The sequence below is a fragment of the Perca flavescens genome, chromosome 20 (assembly GCF_004354835.1).
Source record: "Perca flavescens isolate YP-PL-M2 chromosome 20, PFLA_1.0, whole genome shotgun sequence".
Classification (NCBI taxonomy): Eukaryota; Metazoa; Chordata; class Actinopteri; order Perciformes; family Percidae; genus Perca; species Perca flavescens.
In genome coordinates this window covers 10,018,956-10,046,744 of record NC_041350.1, presented here as the reverse complement: position 1 = coordinate 10,046,744, position 27,789 = coordinate 10,018,956, and the positions used below count along the sequence as shown (strand labels likewise).

Below are 27,789 nucleotides of genomic sequence, written 5' to 3'. Positions count from 1 at the left end.
GACTCTGGGCTCAAGATTTATACTGTAGGCTGTAGCGGAAGTATACAATAGTTTGACATTCAGATGTGCAGAGACTTGTTATCAGTTCCCAGACACCCAAATCCAAGCCACAGTTCTGGAGCCTGTGTGGAATAAACAAGCACCAACCACCACAACTATGGAGGGAATATTTATTCATAATTCAAATTGAAAGTCCAAAGAGAAAACAAAGTAACTGTAACTGCTCTAAGCAAACCCATTCTCGAGCAACTTAAAAACCTGTGACTTTAGTAAGTACTTGTATACATTTACTTTTATGGTTCTGGCTATTAAAGTTGTCTGACCAATAAACAAAAGTAAACATCGCTTATGATGTTTTAGTGCTGTACTTGGACCAGGTATGAACACAAGTGGAGATCCATCCTTAACTCCCTCCACTGCTCATCCAGATGAAGACTTTAGTTTAATAATGTCACTAAAGGATTTGCCGTCAGTGAAGTCCCAAAAAACTTCAGTAATGCAGCAAGACATCCCAGTGTGTGTACACTCAAGTCATGATAGTGGACGTCTCTCACCTTGATGCGGACCTCGTTGGCCTGGGGCGGGGCTACCTCAATCTCCTCCATCACCAGAGGCTTGTTGGGCTCCCACGCCACTGCTGCCTTGCACTTGATGCTTCCTGAAAGGCTTAATGGCAGTTTCAGGAGACTCTTCAAACTGCATTTTACTATGCCAAGTAGACCCACAGATGAAATGTTACTATCCTCTGTATAATGACTCAAGGCCAACAATCATCTAGAGGTGCCACATTGAGTTATAGCTCATGCTACCATGCAAACCATCATCATAGCAAACATGGGTGCAGTGGTTTCCATTTCTCGGAAACAGCGGCTCCGGAAAAAGTAAACATCACATAAAAAGCAGCAGTTTAAAGTCCACACAAGTTATTTGGCAAACATGCCTTTTATTAGAAAAGTATTTATTAATTGTTGGCAAAATTACTGGCACATTTGTTATCCCTGAGTAAATCAGTTGTTGCCACACTTGATATATGAAGTTTTTTTGTATGTGGAACTGCAAAAAATTCTTGGACTTCCACCATGATCTTTATTGGCTTACTACCCCCTCACCTTTGCCAATATCCAGTTGCGCAAAACTCTCTAGATAGTTTCAAACTATGTGCCAAGGACGTGCAATATTTCACTGAGGCAGAGGAGACAGAAGGACAAAGAGAACTGTATTTTATTTAATTATAATACATTGTTTATTGCAGTAAAAATAACAATTCTAAGTTAATTTGAGTGAAATAAACATGCATGTGCAAAGAGAACTACATTAACAGTTCACATACTAGCACCAAAACACATTGACAGGCATCAGATGGTATATTCCACCCATCCACATTATGAAACATTACCTATGTAGGATATACATTTTGTCAATATGGTGTGTAGAGGCTTTTAGAATCATAACTGACCACTGATTTTCCTGACTTTTTGTGAGAAAAGCCATCTGGCAGATACAATTTGAAAGAGTACCAGGACATTGGGAAGATAATTTGAGCTAATCAAAGAACTCTTAGATCGGGAGAAGCGGTGAACAATGGTCAATGCTGTGCAGGCGCGACAAATGTGGCACAGATTGTGAAATGTTCTTGGCTCTCACGCAACTCCCTAGGTCTGCAGAAGATAAAGAAATACACAGGTATTCGTAAAATGAATAGCGTAAAACATTTTGTAACCAGTGTATAGATTTGATAAATAGAAAAGCAACTGTAAAATATCCCAAGAGTAACAAATGTCTATTTCGGCCTGGGAGTGAGAGTCAAGGTAACATTTCATACATTGTGCGGTAGGGACTGAGTGGAGCCGAAAGCATCTGGACTACATCCAAAAGTGATGACAGCACCACCAAGAAGATGGGACAGAAATGGATTTATAAAAAAAAAAAAAAAAAAAAAAAAAAAAAAAAGACAGGTTTTTAAGATAGCCACATCAGAAGCTTGGCGGGACTCTTGTCTGTTTGCTAGGAGAGAGTTAGACTCATTTGTCTTGTAACTTCTGATCCGTGTACACGTAATTGTAATTGCAATATAATTTATCACTAAAGCTCGTTATAACTTTAACTGAACGAATCCTGAGTTTTATTTTTTTGATCTACCAGTAAACGAGCACTTACCAGGGTGTAGTGACCTTAGAAATTGGAGTCAGATTACTCTGGCCTCTTGGCGAGACCGGTCATTGTTTTTTTTTTTTTTTTTATCCCCAATTCCTTCACCTATGAGTCTCATAATATGGAGAGCTTTGGTAGCGGAGTAGTTACAGCACATGCCACGTTGCTGGGAGGGGGGAGAGAGAGTGAGTGGGCTGATGGCGCCCCTGTTTTTACTAAACTGTTTGTTCTTAATTACTATGGACATCATGTCATTTATATATAGTTCTGTGATATTTTTATTTAAAATTGTAAATTGTTTAAATTTGTCATACCTGCCCAGGGACTACAGGTGGAAATTAGCAATTGTTGCTATAACCTGGCTCAAGACATATTCTCTTGTTTAACAAGTTTAACGTTTATTTGTGCATTGTCCCGGTTTCAAATAAATCAATTTCCAATTCCAAAAATTCCAATTCCAACGCAACGTCGCAGGTTAGATTCCAGCCTTGGGGACCTTTGTTGCACGTCACACCCCTCTCTGTCCCCAAATTTCCTGTCACTGTACACTGTGAAATGAAGTCAAATGCCAAAAAGAGAGAAACCAAAGAGTAGTCCCATATTCAAATATGTACCAACCTTACCAACTGTGGCCATTTTGAGTGTCAGAAAGTTGAGGAAAAATGGACCTTTTTCACAGCAGACATTTTGACTTATCATAGTAGGAAAAGCACAGTTGAATTTGATAACCTTAACGATGGCTCAATTCCATCAACTGTCCCAGTAAGCTATTTCAGTGAGTCAGCATGCACAATACCAGGGCCTCTCCTAAGTGGAATGCAGCCATCATTAATGGTTTTGAATTGGATTGGAAGTTTAAATACTGCTGCAATGAAAACATTCAGATGGGCAGGGACTGATGGTAGGTGGGGTCATTGGTTGTAATAAAAAATAAGCATAAGCATCTTTTGCAGGAATGTTATGAGTTCCTGTTACTCAAATCAGGGCCACATGTGTAGAGGCTGTATAGAAATGACTTGGCACAAACAAGCAGCGACCATCAGAGATTAATGCCTGTAAATCATGCAAATACCCCTCTTAAGATGACATTTTGATAAAAACAATTTTCTAAACTATTGAAAGATTAACACATTACTTTCATGAGTTTGTACCCACCTTCAAGCCTTAGATAAGGTCCCACCCGCCTACTCCCGCCCTGTACTTTAAGTTATGATTATAATTTAATTGTTAGTGAAGGTTATTAATGGAATGAGGCAGTATCATCTTAGCAGTCCAACTGCAATCCATCAATTATAAAAGATCCTCTATTGATGCTACTGGACTCCCATCAGAAAGGCTAGGATTAAATGAGAGAGATAATATGGTAGCTTGTTAGCCTTAGCTAGCTTTGTAGCTTTAAGCCAGGCTTCATTTGGCCCGCCTCAGCTCCACCATGCTCCATCTATTAGCCCATATTTGGACTAGCTGGGAGCAGGAACAGTCAGGCACTGCCAACATGGCGGCAACTTTCATCTTCATTCTGGCTCTTCAGAAACCTGTAGGTGAGCGGAGACTACATCCATATGTCTGAAAAATCCCACTGTTCATATATGTACATTCTGTTTGAATGGAAACACCTTCTATAGGTATTCATCAGTTACAAGATTTTTGTACACCAATCTGAATGGTGGCCAGAGGAAAGAGAAGAGATACGACAATATGGGATGTCTGTTAAAGATGAGTCTTTCAAAACTGAAGTCAACTCAAAACATCTTTGTTTTTATTGTTTTAATGATCTACTGATATCGACATGGGTGACACTATACATGTTAATAACTTGCTGATATGTTGCAAATACAGGAGTGCATTTTCTATGATCCAATGCGTGGCAATTAGGCAACACGGAACACATCAAGTGCTAATAATAAGTATTATTAAAGACAAAGTAGTAAAAGAAGTCAAACAAGACCGTAAAAGATGAAGAATCCAAGGTATGACAGTTACTATAATCACAATTCTTAGAAAACCATTTGCTTCAAAAAGGCACTATATCAGAAAATAATTCTCTCTGATGTGTGGTAATTTGCACTCAAAAGAAATGATAGCCTCTATTAATGGCACACTTGAGCGCTTTCAGCAAAAGCTGCCAGTAATAGTGATAACCATTGTTCCCATGGTTACTCTCTAGTAAACAAAATATTCTGAATAGCTCCTTTTCAATGAAACAATATAAACGTTGTACAAAATTATTGGGACCATCTTATACTAACAAAGCTCACAAGGTTTTCCTGCCATTGTGCATCGGTTTTTCAAGAGCAGGTGGTTGACCAAGTGGTTTAATGGTTCCGATTGTTAGCGGAACATCAGGCCATACGGTCTTACGGTTTTACAGGATTCTAATTTTATATTAAAAAAATTCCCAGAATGCCCGTTTTTACTATCATTTGACGACTTTCCTGCGTGCAAACTTAAAAATACATAGACATTCCGTATCTATAAGAGTAACATTGTAACTCTTAGCTTTCCGAGATTTAGGTTGATATTTTCTCCATTGTCGAAGAAACTAAATAACATAACTACCATTTCCACAAACTGATAAACACTAATATGAGAAAAAAAAAGGTTTATGTCAACGTCAAAAAAATAAAAAAATAGTTTATATCATTGAGCACCACTGGCTGTGGTGCAGAGCAGCTTCAATGTCTAATTCTTAATGTACATGCATTATGATGAGGAATGGGTGGTCACACAATACTTGTCAGTGTGCATACATGCAAGTGTGAATGTATGCATTTGGGATTTCTTTGTACAGCTGCCTTCCTTTAGGAGTGGTATTGTCCCAAAGGTCAGTTGCACATTGTAAAAGATGAACCAAGAGTTGAAAAAGACATGGAAGAAAAGCAAGGTAAAAGTGCAGTAAAATACACATTAATACCCGAAACCATGCAGGCACACACACCCATCCCTCAGTCACACACTGATTGAAAATATGACTTTTTAGGGGGCTTTCACACCTGAAAGTCCGGACCAAGGTTCATGTTTTTGCATTTGATCCGGTAAGTTTTGGTTTCACACTGCAGTTATGCAAGCGCACTAAAGATCTAGACAGGGTTCATACGCATTTTGACTGATACGTTTCCATGACTTTTCCGCAAATTTCCATGACTATGTATTCCTGAAAAAGTCAGTCGACATTATACAAGAATACAAATCTGTGTTAAAGTTTACCCTCAGAGGTTTAACTATAAAATGAAAGACAATGTATGTGGTTCATAGTGGGATTCATAATATCGCTCCCCGAATACAACGTTGAGGTTAAGACCACGTGAAAATACATTTATTAATCACATATTATTATGCTGTGTTAAAAAACGAACAAATTCAATGACTTTTCCAAAACTTTCTGGGTCTTTTTATGTTTCCAAAACCTTTCCAGGCCTGGAATTTGCATTTTTTTAATTCCATAACTTTTCCAGGTTTTTTCATAACGTATGAACCCTGTCTATATGTGACAAAACTACGTCCTGCCGTCATCACATAGGTGAGCTGCATCTCCAGATACTTCTAATTGATTGGTTTGTAAACAGGCTTCCCCGTCCTCTCGTATCCTCTCTCTCTCTGTCGGAGTCTTTTCAACTGACTGCTGCTCTCCTCTACTACCGCAGCTCTTATTGTTCTGTTGCGATGTTGAGAAGCAAGACACGGGAACTTTCTTTCTGCAGCATTTATTCAAACATTTACTACCACTTAACAAGTAAACTGCTGATGTATTCTCAGCTCTGATAGCAGACAGCTGAGCTATTCCTTAAAAAAAAAAAAAGGAGCTTCCCCGGTCTTATAACACAATGATAGCCTGCCAGAGTAAAAAAAAAAAATGCTTTCACACTATAAACAAACCGGACCATGGTTCAGTTTGATCCAGACCGAGACTACCACTTTTGGTCGGACCAAGTTTGGTCCGGACCGTGGTCCGGGGAAGGTTTCACACCTGTAATTTTGGTTCGGATCAAACTGAAAAGTCCAAAAAGTCCGGACCAAACGAGGTAGGCGTGAAAGCCCCCTAAGTCACAGCACAAAGATAGCACTTGGTTTTACGAGGCATTAAAACAACGTAGAGCGATAAGCAATAAGCACCCAAGAGCTAGGGTTGAAATGAAGGATTCTACAACCACATCCAGACTAGACTTAATAGTTCAGATGTTCTCCAGTCTTCCCTGGAAATATAAGTATCTAAATATAACCTCCTGCCCCTCCCACTGGAGGAGTGACTAAAAACTAGAGCTTTTATAAACTGGACCAATATAGTATATTGGGCTGATATTGGTCTTTGAATAAAAAAAAAAAGTAAGACTAATTTGACAGTCACAAGTTTGTGGGTCATATTAAACTTCATGATTGAGGTCATCTGTAATACATTAAACTGTACAATTACACACCAAGTTGGTCAAGTAAAAAAATAAAAAAAATAAACATACAATAACACCGAAGGATGCCAGTGATGGTGACATGTGTCATAGCTGCGTGAACGAGCGGCCAGCCAAATCCATGTGTAACAGACAATTGGGGTTTAAAATTCCCCATTCAAGTTTCAAAAGACATTTCTCTGCATTCCTTTTCAGTAGCTGTGATTTACTATTCGACTGAATTACAGTGGCGCTTCCTTAAAGCTATAGTGCGTAATTTCCGCTGCCCCCAATTCCAAGTAATGACAACACTGGCGGCGCGTCCACGTGATAAAAGCCTTCTGTGACCGCACACCGCCCCCCCCCTTTAATTAGCTTTGTAGCAACTCATTTGGCAACGGCTTGAATGTAACAGACGTTCATTAATATCAAAAAGTTACGCACTAAAGCTTTAAGTTATCACACTGCATATGAAAACTGGTATTTTAGTAGTCAGTAAAATATATATTTTTTTAATAGTTTAACCACTGAGAGGCGATAGATACTCTATTGTATCCTTTTAGGAGATTTTTGTACTTTTAAAATGACATTCCATGTGTTTGGTGTAGTGCTCATTTATTTAAGCTTTATTTAATTATGTACTTAAATGTTTTCACTGGAAAATGCTAAATAATAGAATGTGTTGCAATGTCAATGGCGATGCAATCAAATTATGCAAATTGATAACTCATTTACTGAACAAAAGATGCAATGAAATGTTTGGCAGACTAATGACTAGCCGATGATTAGCCGTCCACTTGTGAGTGCTACACTACAAACAGTGTTTTCTATCCTGCATTAGGAATTGATGGAGATGTGCTTGCTGAGTTTGATGGATTTTGCTAATGCCATGTACAGTCCGTTTAAGAAGATATCAACCTCTGATTGTTGGGGCTATACAGTATAGTTTGTTTTCCTCTTTGTGTGGGCAATTTACTCTGTTACACTACGAAAACCTGGCTAATGCCATGCTCACTACTACTGTGAAAATTTTAACATTTAAAATGTTGGAAAAAGCAAAAACAAAAAAGGCGTCAAAAACGGAGTGTCAACATTTACGCTTTTTTTCCCAGATTGTTTCTGCTTTTTCCAACATTTTAAATTGTTAAAATTTTCTTCTACACATTTTCAGCGCTTATTTCTACGTGATATAAAACAAAAATTGAAAACGGGTCAATTTGACCCGAAGTCAACACAAGGGTTAAACCATTTCCATTTTGGCACAGTTGCACGGATCCAGAGCTGGTGTTAGTTGAGGCAAATTAAATTGTCGAGCTGTAGTTCGTGACTTTGTTTTACTGAGTTTTTCATGGCTTTTAAAAATGCTAATTATGCTTAGCAGATTAGCCTACGGTAGCAAGCATTAGACATTTAACCTGACCTGCACTGGCACCGCACTGACCTGAATTTAAAGATAGTATTATTACCTTAGCTTAGTATAAAAAAATAAAAATAAAAAAAAAAGGGGAGGAGGAGTTTGTTTAATCGGTACAAAAACCCAAATGTAAAAGTTTTGGTTTTAAAGAAAGTTACGGGCTGGAACAATTTTCCTTTGGGCTGGGAACGGCTAAGCGCTTGCTAGCTGTAGATTCATATTTACCAAAAGGTCATGAAAGTGGTATTGATCTTCCAATCTAACTCTTGAAAGAAACAAAAAGAATAAGCTTATTTACCCAAACATCAAATTATTTCAGTCCTTGCATTGATCGGGGTAGTTCTCTTCTGACAATCAGCAAACATGCAACATGATCTAAAATGTTGGTTGGTTCAAAAATGTGTAAAGTCAGGTTCAAGGTGTCATCAGCAGGGCTTTTTTGACTAGTCTTATTCCCTAAAAAAACAAAATTAAATTAAAATATGGGGAAAAGTTCTACCTGTTTGAATGTACAAAAAACAACTTGGACAATACTAGAAGCCCCCTAGTAGAGTGTGCACTGCCACCAAAAACAAATCTCAAAAGAATGGCAGGTGGATGTTAAGGTTCCGTCATTAGCACATTAAAGGTCCCATGACATGGTGCACATACCTTAGTGGTCCCCTAATACTGTATCTGAAATCTCTTTCCCGAAATTCAGCCTTGGTGCAGCCACTAGAGCCAGTCCCACAATGAGCTTTCCTTAGGATGTGCCATTTCTGTGTCTGTAGCTATTGAGGAGGAGAGAGGGGGGGGGGGCAAGGTGGATGGTGGGGGTGTGGCCTTGACCAACTGCCACTTTGCTCGTTTGAAAGCCATGAGGTCTCTTTCTTTCTCATGGGTCGGCCAAATTCTCTGGGCGGCAAAGCAGAGAAAGGGGAGGTAACCTTGCTCCTTATGACCTCATAAGGAGCAAGATTCCAGATCGGCCCATCTGAGCTTTCATTTTCTCAAAGGCAGAGCAGGTTACCCAGGGCTCGGTTTACACCTATCGCCATTTCTAGCCACTGGGGGACCATAGGCAGGCTGGGGGGGAACGCATATTAATGGTAAAAAAAACTCAAAGTGAAATTTTCATGCCAAGGGACCTTTAATAGAGTAAGCTGTAACTCTATAGTCGTCCAACGGCAGTCCAGATCTGGATCATTATTTACATAATCCTTAAAATCCATTTTACTTGGTACGATATCTTGCTAACAAACAAACAGGAATGAAATCTGGTCACTCACGCGGCCTTGTGTAAACATTGCAACATCCAGTGCTTTCTGCTATCGGCCTATGGCAGTGATCACTGATCTGAACGGTACTGATGAAAGAACAAGCCTTCTGATTCATGTTCGAAAGTAATCTAACTTTACCCCGATGAAGTTCACTTTAGATCCACACACACACACACACACACACACACACACACACACACACACCAAGTTCGGCATGGTTATGTAAGGCAAAGTTGAATAAGACAATAGTTTTACGTGTTTTCCTTTTGTTGGGGGGGGTTACATTATGGCAAGCGAGTGACAAGGGGCACCTGTCCACATCTCGGTCCTTGTGGAAGACTTGTGAATCCATCTTGACCTGTTCTATGTTTTCTGGGGTTGTTCTGGTTCACGCCACTTTAGGAGCGGAGTGGTTCGTCAGTCGTCAATGTCCTCATACACATTATCATCAAAGGGCCGGGCCAAAGACGGCTGTATTTTGCGTCGGGAATACTTGAGCTGAAGAAGGTCTCCTACCTCATTGATGACACTCAGCGCCTGTGGAGACATTTATACAATAAATAAGCTGTCACCATGAAGGGCAATATGTGGCTCAAGGAAATTTAAAGCTGCACCAAGCAAGATTTTTTATGGAAAAAACACACCCGTCTTGAGAGAATAAATCACAAACTTGGGCTGAAAAAAACCCGAAAAAAACAAACAAAACACCACTGACTTTTAATGCTACCGATGGACCCAATCTTTCCCATTTTTCCATTCCTATTACTTGGGTGTGAGGTGAAGTCACCTGTGGTGCATCTTGTTGTGGCACAGGAAGCGACGAGTTCATACAGATGTGTCATTTAAAAACAGCAGGAAGCACTCATTCTGGCTCACTCTTCACCCAAAAAGAAGATATTCAGTCTTAAAAAGAATATTCCTTAAATATTTACTTTCCTTTTGGCTCTTTAGCTGAACCAAATCCGTAAAGTTGAGAGCTAAAGAACCAAAACAATAAGCTGAGAAATGCTAAAAAGGTCCATAGAGCGGAGTCGGGTGATCATTCTCGGTTTGTTCGTTACTTTCCAGCGACAACTTTCACTTTACACATACCAAAAAAAAAAAAATGCGTACATGCGTGGGTGTGTTTAAATGAGATGGAAACATTGGGGAAAGCTCACCAGGAGATAAAAGAGACACAAATTGATGTGACACATCAAAGTACGAGAGAAAGATACAGAGCGAGAGGCTAACAAAGAGAGACGTTAACATCGTGACTGATAAAAGCACTACAATACACCCACTCCCTGTCTTCACTGTTTTTATATTATATTAAATATTTATATAAGAGCAAGAAGAGGAATGGGAATGGATAACAGCAGCGCTTCCTGGAGACAGCGTATGCATCTGAGCCACAAGGACACCCCAATTAGACAAGAGAAGAGAAGGTTCAGCCACTGTGTGAAATGATCCATATTTATGCTGAAATGAGACACAGGCTGAAGTTTTAAGACGGTGACTGGAAGAGCGGGAGCGTGCAGGTCTGCAGTGATCTCAGCATAGTAGAAGAGGAGCCCTTGTTGCCAAGAGTGGGCGGCTTTTTGATGTGTTGCCAAGAGCGATCAAAGCTGAACAGTCCTCACTGACGTAGAGCAACACAATGAGGAAATAGGAGGGTTAGAGTGGCGGTCTGAACTCTAAAACAAAAAAGGGAATATAGTGTGAATACACTGTACGTTAAGCTGTGGGGTGAACCAGCTGACAGACACAGTGCTGGGACGGATTCAGTGCGTCTGAAGTGACTCAAAGACATCTCTAGAAGAAGACATTTTGGGTCAGAATGGATCATACCTGTGTCCTTGCCAACTACTGACAGTGTCCCCCGCCCATTAGACTGCTCTTCTTCCCTTCACCATCATCATACATTGTCTTGGCCTAGTTTCTAACAAACTGAAAGTCACTTCACCAACTTGGAACAGGAGAGCTGTCATTTGTTTTAATAAACATTCTCAAATTGAGATCTAATTCTTTGCCATTCTAAGTTGGGCATTTTGTTTCCCCATCTTGTTCAGTAGTTACCGTGTCGAGCACATCTTTTGTGTGGGCGGCTGAGATGCAGAAGCGTGCCCGGGACTCGATGATGGGTGTAGCGGGGAAGCCAACGCCCACCACCCCGATGTTCCTCTTCAACATCTCCCTGGCAAACGCTCTGGGGGGGGGGGCAAACATGTGGAGACACAGCACAAATGACACAAGAACACACTATGGGTTTGATAAAACACATTCAAGGGAAACTACGCTAGGGCTTTGACTCCAAACTTAAATAAAAAAGAATGATAATTTGAACGAATATTAGGCAGCCCTTAATATTCAAACCGGTTATGGGCATTGTTTTTTGTAACTGTTTTTACTTGTAATCGTTCAATTCAGATTCCAAGGCCTTTTCACGCATTTCAAAATGTAACTACACGTCGTGGCGACGCATGTCGCTCGGCCGTGGCTTGAATTCCCGACTCATTTCCTGGTTCTCCTTCTCCGTAAACAACGTGAAATCAAGGAGAGGGTTAACTGTTCCTGCTACAGAGGTCTCACCGTGGTCAGAAAGAACAGGGGAGACACACAAACACACACACACACACTCTGACATCATTGCCTGCCTATTGACATTGACAGACACACTGCCCTCTGGTGGACAGAACATATACAACTTAAGTTTGATCCCAATATAGGTCTGACTGAAGGCATTTGATGGTGAAAATATTAATAAACAAACAAATTTCAAATATTATTTTTGGGTCAAAGTCAAAGCCCTGAACTACGCCCAATTTCGAAAATCATACGTGCTATTCCTATAGTCTAAGGCAGTCTAAAAATACTAGTAAACTTGAACAACTCTCTCAGAAATCCAAAAACTAGAGTGCTCAAAATGTAAATTTGTAAAGTCTGGAATATCTATCTATCTATCTATCTATCTATCTATCTATCTATCTATCTATCTATCTATCTATCTATGTTTTGATCTGGTTTCCACAAAAAAAAAATCTATATCAGAATCTAATCTATCTAATCTAAAGTCTTACACTGCATTCAAAGTATGTTTCAGACAAATAAATGTAGCTCCAAGATGAAAATTAGCTTAAAGCTAACTCTTGTACTGCTAAGGAGCTGTGCATGGTTGCTGTCAAATGTCAGAATCAAAAAACATTATTATTTTGATATCCAATCATATGATTTGATCACACTGCATTGAGTGATTCAGGGGGAAGTTAGTGCATGAAGTCTTAACAGCAGCTGGCCAAAGCTCGAGGCTCACCCTATCTTGGCGGGCATGTAGAGCATCATGGGTACGACAGGTGAGCCCTCGTTGCCGTAGATGATGAAGCCCATTTCTCGAAGCCTCTTGCGGAAATAGACTGTGTTCTTTGCCAGCTGTCGCACCCGTTCACAGCCTTGGGATGACGAGAAGACATTTTGAAAAATGAGAGTTGACAGCAAATTTGAATGGAAATTAACATCACTTCTATCAAAGTTTAGGCTCATTTAGTTTATCAAGCTGTACAGAATATCCTTCATCTGTATACAGTACAATGTACAACTTGGTCATTCTGTGTGGGTCATTGTTACAAAGACATACAGGTCCAAAGTGCGTTTGTCTGACCATACAAATGATAGAGTCTATTCCAGCAACAAAAATGACAGTTTGGGGTAAAAAATAAAAAACAAAGGCTAAATCTTACATAACCATGATGTATCTGGACTACCCTTGACAATAAATAAATAAATTAGTAGTACAGGACATTGGGGCCTAGTTAATACAGTCAAAGACATATTGACACATTATGTGAAAATGCAATGGGTAGACTTTTCATTACATCCAAGTCTTAATCAGGGAGCTTTCTAAGCATTAAGTTTAAAAGTGCCCCGTGGAGTGGTCTTGTAAACAAATAAAAGCTCTAGGTTTACCTTCAGTGTTAGTTTTCAGAACACATTATGTGTAACTCTGAGTTCTTACAAATGTGTTGAATGCTTTTTCCTATCACATAAAACATTTGTGAAGACAATTTTGTTTTTTTTACATTTTGAAACCTGCATTGTTTACATTAGTGTCATCCGTGTGAAACCAATGGTACGACTGAATATTACTATTATTACCCGCGTGCGCACACGTGCATCTGCGTCAGACAAACAAAAACAGGGGACCCACTTATTTAAAAAAAATTAAATAAAAATGCTTCAATAGCGCTACTAAGTCGAAAACTCCACAGGGTACCTTTAATTGTTGTAGGACTCACCCATTGTTGTGCCATCCTCTCCCATAATGCACTTCATAGAAGTGATGATTTGCTCCATCACCGGAGGAGACATGGAGGTGGCGTAGACTGCACTGTGGGAATGGGAGCGCAGGTACTCAATAAGCTCCTAAACCCCAGCAGATACACAGGAGATGTAAGCACATGTGCATAAAAAGCTTTAATTACTTCACAACCTCCCTGACCATGGAGAGCTCAGAGCTCTCTGTAACTAAGGCTTGGCATGGCTTCCTTAAGATTTACTTTACTGTGAGAAAATGCCCCTTATTCACTCTCTTAGCATTACAAATATTCACAGTTGGTCATAATCATTGACATTTCAAAAGATCATGGGAAGTATACCGTTTTGCACATGCTGTAAGGATATTATAGGCTCTGGCATCCAAAGCAAACTATATTTTATGCAATATAATTGGGGAAAATGTGATGTGGTAGTAGTAAATAAAATAAAAAAAAAATACTGTTCAGAGGTTGTCCTTCCTTTTAGAAAACAAAACTTTAAACAATCATCCATAGTTACGGTTTGGTCACAAAGTTTGAAAGACACGCAGGTTATCGACACTTTATTGTAAGCTTCATCCTAACTTCATGCCTCAATGCCGGCTTTCTTTAAAAATGAAGAAATGAAGAAAAAAAATAAAATAAAATCACAGAGAATGCAGTGAAGGTGACGAGCCATTTAACATTTTCAATCATTTTAAACTTGGTTACACATCTGCGGAGACTCATTTTTTAGTTTATCCTCAACAGCACTAAGGTGTCACAATCTCTTCAGCATTTCAATGAGACATAAAAGTTGTTTACACTACTGGTCAAAAGTTTGGGGTCGCTTTGAAATATCCATTCCACTCCATTATAGAATGGAATGCAGCGAAATCCAAAAGCTACAATACTGAGACGACAGACACACTTAAAACGTTGTCACTTGACACCGTGATGCCTGATCTTGAGAGATTGTTGGCAACTACGGCATTCTTAGTAAGATTACTGTTTATCCTAGTTCAGTAACCCAGTAAGAACACTGGGTTACTGAACTGGAAAACTATATATTTTTCTTGTGACTACAAGAGCTAAAGTTCAGCTCATTCTACGCTGCCACCCTTATTCTCGTGCACATCTTTCTTTATAACCCTGCTTTCAAAAACAAATAAAAAAACAGCAATAAAATAAACCTACAATCCACCATCCTCACCCTTTTCCCTGCGATGTATCCCCCTGCAGCGCCGAAGCTCTTGGTAAAAGTGCCCATCATGACGTCCACATCACAGGGGTCTAAGCCAAAGTAATCGACTACCCCTCTCCCTCTCGGCCCCAGCGCCCCTATGCTGTGGGCCTCGTCCAGGTAAAGGTAGGCCCGGTAGCGCTTCTTCAGGGCAATCACTTCTGGCAGGCGCACTACACTTCCCTCCATGCTGCAGGGAGGAAAAGGCAAGGGATAGCCAGTGTCAAACAAACGCCCCGATGTGTTCATGTTCCCTGTCAACCCGGGAAATCTCAGCTCAGGGGAGTGCTATCTGTTCCCTACTCAAGGTCTATGTCAAACTGCTGGGAAACACGTCTCAAAGATTACGTCTCAAATAGTATGCCTCAAATATGTTAAAGGGCTCATATTATGCTCATTTTCAGGTTCATAAATTGTATTTAGAGGTTTTACCAGAGTAGGTTTATGTGCTTTAATTTTCAGAAAACACCATATATTTGTTGTACTGCACATTGCTGCAGCTCCTCTTTTCACCCTGTGTGTTGAGTTCTCGGTTTTAGCTACAGAGTGAGGAATCTCACTTCTGTTCCATCTTTGTTGGGAGCAGCACATGCACAGTGAGTACTGCTAGCTAGTCAGTTGCAGAGTATGAGGGAGTGCCATGCTAGCAGCTAGGCAAGCATTATAACGTGTGTTACAAAGTGAAGCACGTTTGTCATGGAAGTAAAGGCTGGACTACAGTAGAGCTGTTTGGAGTAGCTGGTGAACAGTGTTTTCTGTTGGAGATGGTAAGTCTCTTTGGGGTGGACTTTAGGCTTTTTTCACTTTGTAAACCTATAAAAAAGGTGCACACAAAGATATATAACACAATAAAGGAAAGGGGAGCCTAAGCCAAAAAGCATAATATGAGCACTTTCACATAAAAGGTATGCTAGCTTGGGAAAATAATGTTAAGTGTCACAGGCAAGTGCATGACTTGCTTGCACCTTGTAGCTGCAGATTGCTTTACTGTATAGTGCAGCTTCTTGCAGCACCAAATGTGCTAACTGTGTGTACAATCAGTAAGAGCTAACCAAGCACTGAATCAGCTCTGTCAACCTGCAATCCAGTCCCAGGAGTGTTGATACTGCTGAATCTAATTGAACCACGTGAACCATCAATAGAAGATAGATAGATAGATATATATATATATATATATATATATATATATATATATATATATATATATATATATATATATATATATACATATATATATACATATACATATATATATATATATACATATACATATACATATACATATACATATATATATATATATATATTTTGAAAAAGAGGTTTTTAATCTCAATGGGACTTTCCTGGTTAAATAAAGGTAAAATAAAAATAAAAAATATTGTTTTTGTATGAGTTTGTGTAAGACTCTTACTCACATACATGCTTTGCCCGATGTTTAAGTTAATACAGAAGTAGCTTTAAAAAAATGGATAAAAAGATTTGATTCCATTTGAAACGTGTTTGCTCAGTATAGAACTTAAAGCCCAAATCTGTTGATTTGAAACCATTACCAATGCACAAAATCTGATGAATCTTCTGCTTGTGCAATTAGGGGAAAGATAGGGGATGTTCATATTGAAACCAGTAGGAACATCATGGGGAATGGGCTGGTAACTCCTATTACACTTCTTAGCCTAATTCGTGTAAATGCTGTAAAATAATCGATGTCCCTGCCACTGGACCCCGTCCCAGAACTGACAAAAGCTACTATGTTATAGGGGTGGGGAATCACCAGAGGCTTCACAATAAGATATTATGGTGATTTTAAACATATTGCAATATGTTGCCATTTTTTTACCTTTTCCAACTTCAAATTTTTCCTAATTTCAAATGACATCCCCAAAAGGAAACTTTGTCGACATCTGCTTCTTCTAAAAAGATACATTTCTCCGTTTGTTCATCTCACTTCAATTTCATTGCTACAAAACGGGATTGTAGAGCAGACAAACTGAGCGACACATATGTAATAATAGATTGATACAATTATCTCCACCAACGCTTTACCATTTGAATAATGTCGAAACACAAAGCTAAATAAAGCTCAGAAACCAATCAAAAGAATGAAGAGATACTGTACGACGACAACAAGAAAAAGGTTTCATTGATGACACTAATCTAGAATTTTTCAAAGCTCTTAGAAAAGGTTCAGAATAAAGTATCAGTTTTCTTAAAAAAAAAAAAAAAAAAAAAAAAATGTATTAACCATTTCAATTTTTTTTTTTTTTTTATATCTCTGTGTAAGAGGTCTTAGGTTTTGTTCCAGCTTTTAAGAAGGCTTGTAAGTCAATAGTATAAGTGAGCCTTAGTAGTTGCCTGGCAACCACTTGCAGTGACGTGAATGCAATAGAACGGGGGAGTGCAACATCTAGCGGCTGAACGTGATCAATGTTCTCAACTGCACCTTTAAAATGCCTGGAAGGTTTTTTTATTAAAAATATCCCTCTCATGAAAGGAATGGGTAAGGTACCTGTAAATGCCCTCTACCACAATGAGGATCTTCTTCCATGGTCGGTGAGTCCTGGGCTGCCCGTGAACGATGGCCTCTCTCAGCAGTTTCTCAAGGCTCTGCATATCTGACAGGACAATCAAGAGATCCGTGCATTATACTGGGGAAATTAAAAGTTACGGTAACAAAATTCAAAACACTCACAGTTTGTCGTCAGCTGGAAATTGTTTAGAAGAAAGTGAGACACTCAGACAGTTTCAATCGTTGAAACTGAATGAGAGTAGAATGAACATTGAACCGTTTTCCATGTTTGCCTGCTTAACTAGTTCCAAAGAAAATGGCGCTGAGTACTGTGCATTCTAGAAATAGAATGAGCTCAGGCCCTGATTCGATAGAGCGCGTTAGCAGGTAGCAAAACGCAAGGGTAGACCAAACTGCGTATTTGGGCGCACAGATCAGACAGAGCGATGCCAGTTGCGTCTTTTTGTTATTCTTGCGAGACAACCACCGAATCACCCGTCCTCCGATAACCACTACGTGAGCCAGCATGCACAGTACCTGAAGCAGCCATCATTCATTTTTATTATTTACACCTTTGCTTATCCTAATGTTACATGTCAAAATGTTTTCCATGAAAATGGATTATTTAAAAAAAAGCAACAAAAAAAAAAAAGAAAATGCTAGAAAATGTACGGTATCTTATTTTTGTATCTTAAGGATTAAGATAATTACCAAACATTTTGGCTGACAACGATGTGGGTTGCTCAGACTTTTCTAAATACTCAAATTACGATACAAGACTTCAAACAGGACAGAGAATGCAGAGCTAACGCTGCCATTAGCGTGCGTTTGTGTATCGCAATGTATTTCTATCACTGTACGAATCAAAGGGATGAGAATAAATTACCTCACAGCGGCAACATACAGCATATGGAAGGATATGGAAGAAAATCATTACTGCTTAAGTGTGTGACGATAAAGGAAATAAAAGCTGTAGAGACTTTCAGATAAGGAAGCATTGCAATACTTTCTGTATATTTGTTTCCTATGTCTATTTTATGTGTAGTTGTGTTTGTTATTCTGATGTGTGTGGATTTTTCTTCTGAGCTGCTGTAACAAAGTCATTTCCCCAGTGTGGGATTAATAAAGTCTATCTCATCTTATCAACTGGGGGACTGAAACATAAATAAGAAAAGTAAAAATGGACCCTATAAATGCAGGTGGGAGACATCCATAAGAGGATCTATTGCGTGATCACAGACTCACTGTTGTGTTTGAAGACTCTGATGGTGGACCCGGAGAGTCTGGCACCCAGGACCAGAGAGGCATGGTTCAGTTCATCACTCAGAATCAGACAGCCCTGCAGGACACCGGACAAACCTTAATACGTATAAATGATTCATGCATCCGAGTTGTTGTTATCCATCTGACATAGTGGATAGTGTTACACATACAGAGCTACTTACAAATCACTTTCGTACATATTTTCTGGCGAGTGAGTGAAGTATCATTGTAAAATGATCGGAGACAATTACACTGAGTATGCTGCTTTATTGATTGCATTATTTATTTGCTATTTAAGGGAAGCCACTGAGCGATTGGGATGTTGAAAATGTACACCTTTTCACCAACTGGTTTGCATCATTTCACACGCTGCGGGGTCACTCTTTCCACTGTACGTTTCTTCTAACCAGTGGAAACCAACTATGTGGTCAAGCATATTACATTATTATTATTACTACATGTCATTTAGCTGTTAAAGTTAAAGAGTTAAAGAGCGGAGACAGCACATGAAGGGAGAAGTGTGCTACAAGAATACTTCGCAGCTCAACCAAGGAAACATCTATCACTTGTGGTCTTACCTTGCCAGACAGTGCCGGTATGTTCATGGAGTTGGTCGCAAACCCCATCCCAAACGTCATGGCTGACTCCACGCCCAGGAACTTAGCCACCAGTTTCTCCATCTCCTCGTGTCTGTCCAGGTTACCTGAGACGCAGACATACAGGAGATCACTATAAAACACAATCAGAACCTCCAAGATCTATGCTAATATAGATAGCTTGGTTAAAAGTTAAAAGAATAGTTTGACATTTTGGGGAGTACGCTTATTCGCTTTCTTGCCGACAATGACATGAGAAGATTGGGTAACCCTTTACTTGAAGGTAGCTACATAAGAGTGACAGGACACTGTCATGAACACATGAACCCTAACTTGTTATGACAAAAACCGAATGACACACTGACAGAAGCGTTATGTCATAAACGTTTATGACTTGTTTATAATGTTTATGACAGTGTCATGTCACTCTTATGTAGATACCTTCAAGTAAAGATTGTTTAACATTTGTTTAATGCTCTTTTGCACCAACTCCATCTGCACAAACTGTAGAATCTGTACTACACTCTGCATTTGTACCTGGACTACTGTATTGTTCTGCGTTATTGCCGTACTACTTAGACATTTCATTGCACAAACTTTTTATCAATTCAATGTTAGATCTGTATTTTTGGTCAATTCTTCACTGTACTTTTGTAGGTTTGTAAATCTCGTATTGAATGTGTAACTTGATGCGGTCTATGCTTTGACTTGTACAGGTCATCGTTGCAAATGAGCATTTGTTCTCAAATCAGCCTACCTGGTTAAATAAAATTTAAAAAAAGATTGACACCACTTTCATAATCTGTCCGTTCAATATTAAGCTACAGCCAGGGAATGGTTAGCTTATCATAGCATAAAAGACTGGAAGCATAGGGAAACAGCTAGCCTGAGCCAAAGTTGAAAGAAAAAGCCTTCAAGGCTCACCAATTAACATGATGTAGCTTGCTTGTAAAATTCTTACAAAACAACTGTGTGTGGGTGTGTGTGTGTGTGTGTGTGTGTGTGTGTGTGTGTGTGTGTGTGTGTGTGTGTGTGTGTGTGTGTGTGTGTGTGTGTGTGTGTGTGTGTGTGTTGTCAGGGATTGCTGTTTTTACCCTTAAGATTTTGTTTGGATTACTATACAACCCAGATGTAATGTGTAACCTAGTGAGCCTAAGCGTTGCTCGTTGGTGGATAATTTGACAGAGAGAGCCAAGCCAGCCGTTTCCCCCTTCTTTCAGTCTTTGTGCTAAACTAACTAGCTGCTGGCTGTTGCTTTACGTTTAGTTCAATTCAATTTTATCTATAATATCAAATCGTGACAAGAGTTATCTCAAGACACATTACAGATAGAGTAGGTCCGGACCACACTCTATAATTTACAAAGACCCAACTATTTCCCACGAGCAAGCATTTAGTGCGACAGTGGCGAGGAAACACTTCCTTTTAGGCAGAACGACGGACAGACCCAGGCTCTTTGTGGGCAGCATCTGTCGCTGCCGGTATGGACACAGACACCGATACAGACATAAAGATATAGAGAAATTTGATTCATAATAATTATAGCAGTTGGAATGATGAACAGTGGCAGTAATTTAGCATAGAGGCATTAGAGTGGTATTGATCTTCTCATCTAACTCTGGGTAAGAAAGTGAATAAGCATATTGCCCAAAACGCTGAACTATTTCTTTAAGTTACTGCTCTGATATCTAAAAACAACTGTTAACTTTTAAAGCCCCTAAGAAAAACACACTCTTGGAGTCAATCTGTCTCTCAGGGCTAATATGTGTCATCTATTGTACAGTACATGCACCTATCAACTTATTATATTTAAAAGTGACTTCTGTTATGAAACACTCTCAATCAAAATGTGGGCTGGCCTTCTCCCCGTTTAAAGGGAGAAGAGTCATTGGTTCTACTCCAGATGTGAAAGTCTGCTAACCACATGGCGTGTCTCACTTCCTCCGCGGTACTCTGGATCCTATCAGACTCCATGTGCAGACTCAAGCCACAGATTTCTAAAGTACATACAGACTTGTGGACACATTGGATTTCAGATATTCTCCATTGTGCTGGAACTGATTACAACTGAACTGCGAGTTTGAGATTTGTCAAAGGTAACCGCTTTTAAACTGTTCCAGTTTCTAGGAACTGATTAAGAGCATAATTAATCTGTGGATGAGGTTTTTAAACGCATATGTTGTCCAAGTTTTAATTGCCATTTTGTGAGATTCATCTTTTAAAGATTTCTCCATTTGGTTTTCATCCGACTTTTTGTCTTTACTTGTAAAAGAGGGCTACTGCTCCCTATTAAAAAAGGTAAAAGGAATAGTTTGACGCTGGATAAGAAGACTGATACAACTGTGGCCCTGTATGCTAAATATGTAGCGGGAGCCAGCAGTTGCTCAGCTTAGCCTGGCTCAGTCCATGGGGTAGAAGAATCAGCTAAATGCATCTCTGAGGCACCCCAATGTTTTGTCATGCCTCTATTGAGAAAGCCAATGTTTGCTGTGTAGGAGAAATAAAACCAAGATATTTAAACAAAGACTTTCGATGTTTGCATTGTAACGAGTTCAGACGGAATCTGTTGCGTTAGTTTCCACCGCGCCACCAAACAAACTGGTCTACGATGCTTTCTTTACTGTGGTGAATTCTTCCCTGTACATCCCTGCTGTTCGGTTCCAGGTTGCAGTTTGTGTGTCTGTGCGTTTGCGCGTCTGTACCAATCTCCTGCCTGGTGCTTGCAACTCCGACGCCGTACTTCATGGTGGCCTCGGCTGCGGAGTCAGCACACGGACCGGTGTTGTCAGCGAAGCCGAGGTAATTATACGAGCCCAAGTTAATCACATCCTGCATCACCCGACCTGTGTAACTGGAGAGAGAAGAAGACACTCAGACAGAGGAAGCAATCAATGAGAGTTGTTTTTTTGCAAACAGTGAATGGTACAGCTAATTAAAAACTAGATTGAGGTGGAATGAAAGGCTGGACAGCAGGAGTTTTTTTTTTGAGTGGCATCTACCATATTGTTTGACGCACACAGCTCACTTGCCCCTCCACTGAACACGTCGGAGTCATGTTACTGTCACTCTCGATACAGTATGTATCACAAGATTCAAATGAAATATGATCTGATGCGTTTACACACTCAGTGAACTTCAGTCACGTATGAAGAGAGATTTGGGGCATATTAATGCTGCTAAGACCTAAGAGCCACAACAACCCCTTGCCTAATGTTACTTTTCATAAAAAAATGATTCAAATGAGTTCCATGTAGTGAGGATAACAGATTTTAAATATGGGAAACCGAAAAAGAAACTGGTATTGGGTTGGTACTCGGAGTTCAGGTACTAGAATCAGAATTGGGAGCGAAAACGTTGGATCGGTCCATATAGAAATTACTCGATAATGGAAAATGAAAGTTGAAACGATTAGTCCTTTAAGTACTTTGGTGCGCAACAGAAAAATAAATAACACTCCGATTCCAGATTCACACGTGTTTGATATTGTAGACTTCTGTTACCCAGTCTTTTTTCTTAACCTTCCTGTTGTCCTCGCGTCAAATTTGACCCATTTTCCAAAAGTTTCTATTTCAGAATTTTGTGTTTATGTCAACCAAGTTGTAAAAAAAATAAAATTTATCGTGGATGGTTCCATGCAACACTCTTCACAAGTAAAATAACTGATCAGTTCATTACTTTCATTGAAGTTGGGGGTTTTGTTCAATTTTATAGTATTTGAAAAAAATAGATAAAAAGAACATGCAAAAAAGTAAAAATAAAAAAGTGCAGAAAGAAAAAGTAACAAAAACATGGAAGAAAGTGACAAGTCACTTTTGTAAAAAAAAAAAGACCACACACACACACACACACACACACACACACACACACACACACACACACACACACACACACACACACACACACACACACACACACACACACACACACACACACACACACACACACACACACACACACACACACACACACACACACACACACACACACACACACACACACACACACACACACACACACACACACACACACACCTCTCTTTCCCACTAAAAAGTCCAGTTGTAGTTGTGGGTGACTTGTTCCAGCAGGTCCATTTTGGCCCCCGGGACGTTACATAAGGGCCTGTTCCAGCGGTCTCTTATACGCGCACACACACACAGACACACAATAATAATAGAATAAATGGCATGGCTTTCTCACTGAAAAGTCCAGTTGTAGTCGTAGGTGACTTGTTCCAGCAGGTCCATTTTGGCCCCCGGGACGCTACATAAGGGCCTGTTCCAGCTGTCTCTTATACGCATGTAGATGTTTCTGTTGTAAAAGTTCTCAAAATCCTGGTAGAGCGGCACAAAGTCCTACACATGGATGAATAAAGAGAGCATGAGGAGGAGAGAGGGGCACTCTAGCTGAGCAGCAGAGAATCTAGGAATGTCACTCTTATTTAAGGAGTATAAAAACTACTTGTAACTTCATGACATTCATACTTTTGGAAAAAAAAAAAAAAAAAAAAAAAAAAAAAAAAAAGATATCCTCGGGTTGATTTAATGACTTCCCCACATCTATCCCACAAGCTTCCTTTCCTCAACATAACCAAACACTTAAAAACAATGGGCTTCACTTTCAAAAGTTACATAACAGGTTGAAAACAGTCTCAGTGGTCAAGGACGTTTCAAATGTGCCAATAACTCCACCATTAACTGTGCTTTGACAAAAATGCCATCTTGAGTGCATGTTCCACTAAATTGTGAAGAAAAGCCATAACAACTTATTTAAATGTTATATTAGACTCAGTGAGTTTGCATTTGATAAACAAGGCACAGTAAATCCTGAGTGAAGTGCTTGGTGTTTAAGCATCACATTATGGCTTGAAGCAATACTGCTTAAAATATTGGAAATATGAGAGCCTATAGTTTCTAGGGGTTGGGAAGCTTTGTGGTGTGCAAATATCACTTTCGTTCAGTCCGGTTAACAAAAAAAAAAAAAAAAATATAAGTCTATTTTTCCCCCATTCGTTATTGTTTCTACAGGAACAAGGCACACGCCCAGACACCAGGCAACATGTGCTCAGTCTATTCAATCAGTTGCCTTCAACATGTGAAACACATTTGGCCTACTTTTTCTTCAGCAAGCAATTTTGCTCACGGCACTGTCCCTGTGCAACCAAAACAACAATAATTCAGTAATTACAGTATAAGCAAAGAATGCTGCTTGCACAATGCCTGTGTCCGCTGTTGGATATCCTAACAAAAACATGCTATCTCAACTGCTATCTTTATAGGGAAAATGATTACAGAGGGCAAACCAATAAAAATAAATTAAAAAAAAACAGTCAGGTATTTGAAGTGATAAATACAACACCAGATTGTGTCTGTGGCTTCTCTCACCTTCTGTTCCTCCTTCTCCCTGGCGATGTTGCACCTTTCGATCTTCCAGTGACGGAGAAAGTCGCGGAGGTAGCCGAAGATGGTCAGAATGCCGTAGCTCATGTAGGTGAACACTGCCACCAGCATGGGCGTCTCCTCGAAAGACTCAATGAAGGGCCGGCTGTACAGGCCACCATGTGATGCTGCATGGACCTGGGAAACATGGAAACGAAAAACTTAAAATCAATGGCCTGGCGATCCCTTTGGCACATGGACATGGCCAGCTTTCATCAAAAGTAATAGCATCTTTCAGTGCATATTGCGATTTCTTTATATTTGGGTTATTATAACAATTATACTTGTTTTATGTTGAAACATCTACACTGTGGAAATGAAATATTTGGCAAATATTCTGGCAGGAATATGCCGATTTTAGGGCTTAAAACTTTTAAGCGAAGAAATTAACATTAAAAGACTCATTAACTGATCAGCCTTATCTTATACGATATATTCTGGTATGTAAACACTAATCTGTTTGCTGTCAGGTTCTTTAAATAGTGCAAGGTAGGGCTGGGCGATATGGAGAAAATCAAATATCACGATATTTTTGACCAAATACCTCGATATCGATACCGCAACGATATTCTAGTGTTTACTACTGGTGCTTTCACAAAATATTTACACAATGAGATTTTTGATAAATAATCATCAGTAATGTGGATATAATGACTAAGTGGGTAAAGAGAAATAATAGAAAAGTTACAACAGTCAGAACATGACATCAGTTTACTGTAACACAGCCTTTAAAACTATGAAAAGACACCACTTATGTCATATTACGATATCCAAAATTGAAGTCCATATCTAGTCTCATATCACGATATCGATATAATATCGATATATTGCCCAGCTCTAGTGCAAGGTTTAATGTCGACCTAATTAAAAAAGGACCAAAAATACACAGCCATTGTTAAACATAGCAGCACAAATACACAACACTGTCTCCACTTATTTATGACTAATCACGTTGCAATACTCTTTATATTAAATGTACAGTCTGACCTCCTGTGACTCCCTCTCCTTTTGTCAAAATAAGAAAAGAAATAGTTTGTCCTTTCTTAGTTGTCTGAGGTTTCTGTAACTCACTTAAAGTTGACTTATGTGCAGTCAAATTGGAAGTAGGGGGGAAGATAAAAAAATTAATAAAAATGACATATTAGCTCTGGTGCACCAACTATACAGGAAAGAAAACGCAGACAAATGCCAAGGAGGGAAAATTTGACTGCCAAATAAGGGAAGAGCTGGTCATGTAAATCTTTGCACTTGGGGCTGAGTGACCTACCACACATTCGCAATATATGATCTTTCATAGAAAAGTTGACTTCACGTCAATTTTCTCTGTCTTGATGGACAGAAACGTACCACTCACAGACCTTATCCAATTTGCCTTCCCATCGTGCGCGCGTCTCTGTGCTTATGGCTATCAGGCACTACATGTGACCAGTCATGCCTCTCTCTCAAATACCTTACAGAGTAGCAATGCTGACATCGGCATGAACGTAATCAGCTGAGGTTCAGTCACCAGGCACTCAGTTACTCAGCCTACAAGCCTGGTTTACTGAAACATCACACATACACACAAGTCAGGAGACAATTTAAAACAAATGTTCCTACCACTTACTTTTCATTGTGATTAAGCAGTGCACAATTCAGACTCAAATCAATTTGAAGAAAACAAAAAAACAACTCCATATCACAACATATGAGTCTCAATGAGTTTGTGCGACAGCATCTAAACACATTGTCTGAAAGGACATGTTAATTGGGACGGTTACACAGGGTTCACCCAAGGGTGGAAATTTCATTAGAAGCATGCATGCAGTCTCAATGGAAAGCTTTAACTGAACAGGTACACTGGTTCAGTGTCTCCTTAATCACTAACACACTAGTTTCACTTTATGATAAAGAGAGTTCCCATATAAAAAAAAAAAAAAGAGATGAATTTTTGCCAAACTTATACAACCACACATTTGCCACTCAGAAGATTGCAGCCAATATACACCCTGAAATAAGCCTAAACATTAAGATAATTTCATAGTTAAATTTGAGACCGAAAGAAAAAAAAAATACTATAATTAGTATAGGCTACACTAAAACACACTGTACTCCCTCGAAGATGAACACATTCTCACCTGATGAGATAGGAATGTAATCTAACGTATGGCTATCATCCAGGCAGAGAGATATGAACCGCCCCAAGTTGTTTGACTAGCTCGGATATGTGCATCTTGAGTCCCGCATGATTAGCATTTTGGAAATTGTTAAGGGATTGGGTCATCCCCATGTCGTGTAATCAAATTCAGAAAGTTGGGCTACAGATATTCCTCTTCATAAATTCGGCATACAGAATATGGACTAAACCGTTTTAGAATTCAGTGCAATGTCAACTTTTTGAGTTACACCCGCCCTTAAAACAAACTCCCTCTTATAAAACAACTGAGCTAGCTAGGGCGGTGGAACACGCAGTATGTATCCATTCATAAATTTGAGATTTTTAAATATTTGGATATTGCTTGGTCAAAATAAGATAGTGCCGAATTAAACAGCGTATCGTACCAATTAAGAGAGTGTTTTTGATTCATGTTTTGGGAGAGTATAGAACATTAAAAATGAGCGAAAACTCTGTAAACTACGATATTTTATATGGAATTTGGCGTTTACGTTGCGCTCGAGAGAATCAGAGCTCGATGAAAACCGTTAACAGCAGCAAGACTCGGTCGATACATAAAAGCGGTTATCGTGTTTGCTGCGTAGCTAGCTACGTTGTATGAAATCCTAATTACGCACGAGTTACTGAAAGACAGCATCATCCGGTTGTTTCCGGATCCACACATCGAAAAGCCTCTCCTCCCCCGTCCCATACCGGGCCTCACCTCCTCCTCCTCGGGGTGGCAGTGGTGCTTGGGCTGCCGCTCATGGCAGCAGTGGAGGCTCTTTTCCAAGCCGTTTCTCTCCGGCTTCAGTCCGTTCTTTACACGCGGACACCCATCTCCGTTGACTAGCTTGGTCGTGGGGCTTTCGGTCATTGCTCGCCGACGATTGTGGAACCGCTACGTTTACTCGCATGTAGGACGTACGGTGCCTGCCTGTGGTGCAAGGCGGTGACAGTATCCGAGCTGTCAACGTTTACAACCACACCACAAACTCTCGAACACACGCAACACACACGTAGGCTGCAACACGCACACACATAACACACACACTCAGCGGGACCTGAAAACAAACCGAGACAGGAAATCAACGCCCATAAATTATATCGGAGCATACCGGAGTGGGCGGGAAGATGG

At 39.7% G+C, this 27,789-nt stretch overlaps 1 protein-coding gene across 4 annotated transcripts; it reads right to left on the bottom strand.

The window, feature by feature from the left end:
* Positions 1 to 9,002: 9,002 nt before the first annotated feature.
* Positions 9,003 to 27,763, bottom strand: LOC114546956 (serine palmitoyltransferase 2-like). 4 transcript variants are annotated; one of them, XM_028566143.1, is made up of 12 exons: positions 27,376 to 27,763; positions 24,464 to 24,655; positions 23,280 to 23,434; positions 21,785 to 21,933; positions 19,065 to 19,189; positions 18,469 to 18,562; positions 17,224 to 17,329; positions 14,688 to 14,907; positions 13,478 to 13,604; positions 12,499 to 12,634; positions 11,265 to 11,394; positions 9,003 to 9,743 (listed from the first exon to the last, which is right to left on the bottom strand). In XM_028566143.1, the coding sequence occupies exons 1-12, from the start codon at positions 27,526 to 27,528 to the stop codon at positions 9,624 to 9,626; spliced, it is 1,707 nt and encodes a 568-aa protein (XP_028421944.1). In that variant the 5' UTR covers positions 27,529 to 27,763; the 3' UTR covers positions 9,003 to 9,623. The 4 variants fall into 4 exon arrangements, with proteins under 4 accessions (XP_028421944.1, XP_028421947.1, XP_028421945.1 ...); XM_028566146.1 differs by having other exon boundaries at positions 27,366 to 27,412; XM_028566144.1 differs by lacking the exon at positions 9,003 to 9,743 and adding an exon at positions 10,648 to 10,882.
* Between the last annotated feature and the right edge of the window lie 26 nt (positions 27,764 to 27,789).

Bases quoted from the DNA above. Each gene is read 5' to 3' on its own strand.
- LOC114546956 (XM_028566143.1), bottom strand. From the start codon at position 27,528: ATGACCGAAAGCCCCACGACCAAGCTAGTCAACGGAGATGGGTGTCCG. The intron at 21,934-23,279 runs GTGAGAAAGCCA...TTCTCTCTCCAG, and splicing joins GACTACAACTGGACTTTTCA to TTACACAGGTCGGGTGATGC. The intron at 19,190-21,784 runs GTACAGACGCGC...TCTGCGTCTCAG, and splicing joins AAGCACCAGGCAGGAGATTG to GTAACCTGGACAGACACGAG.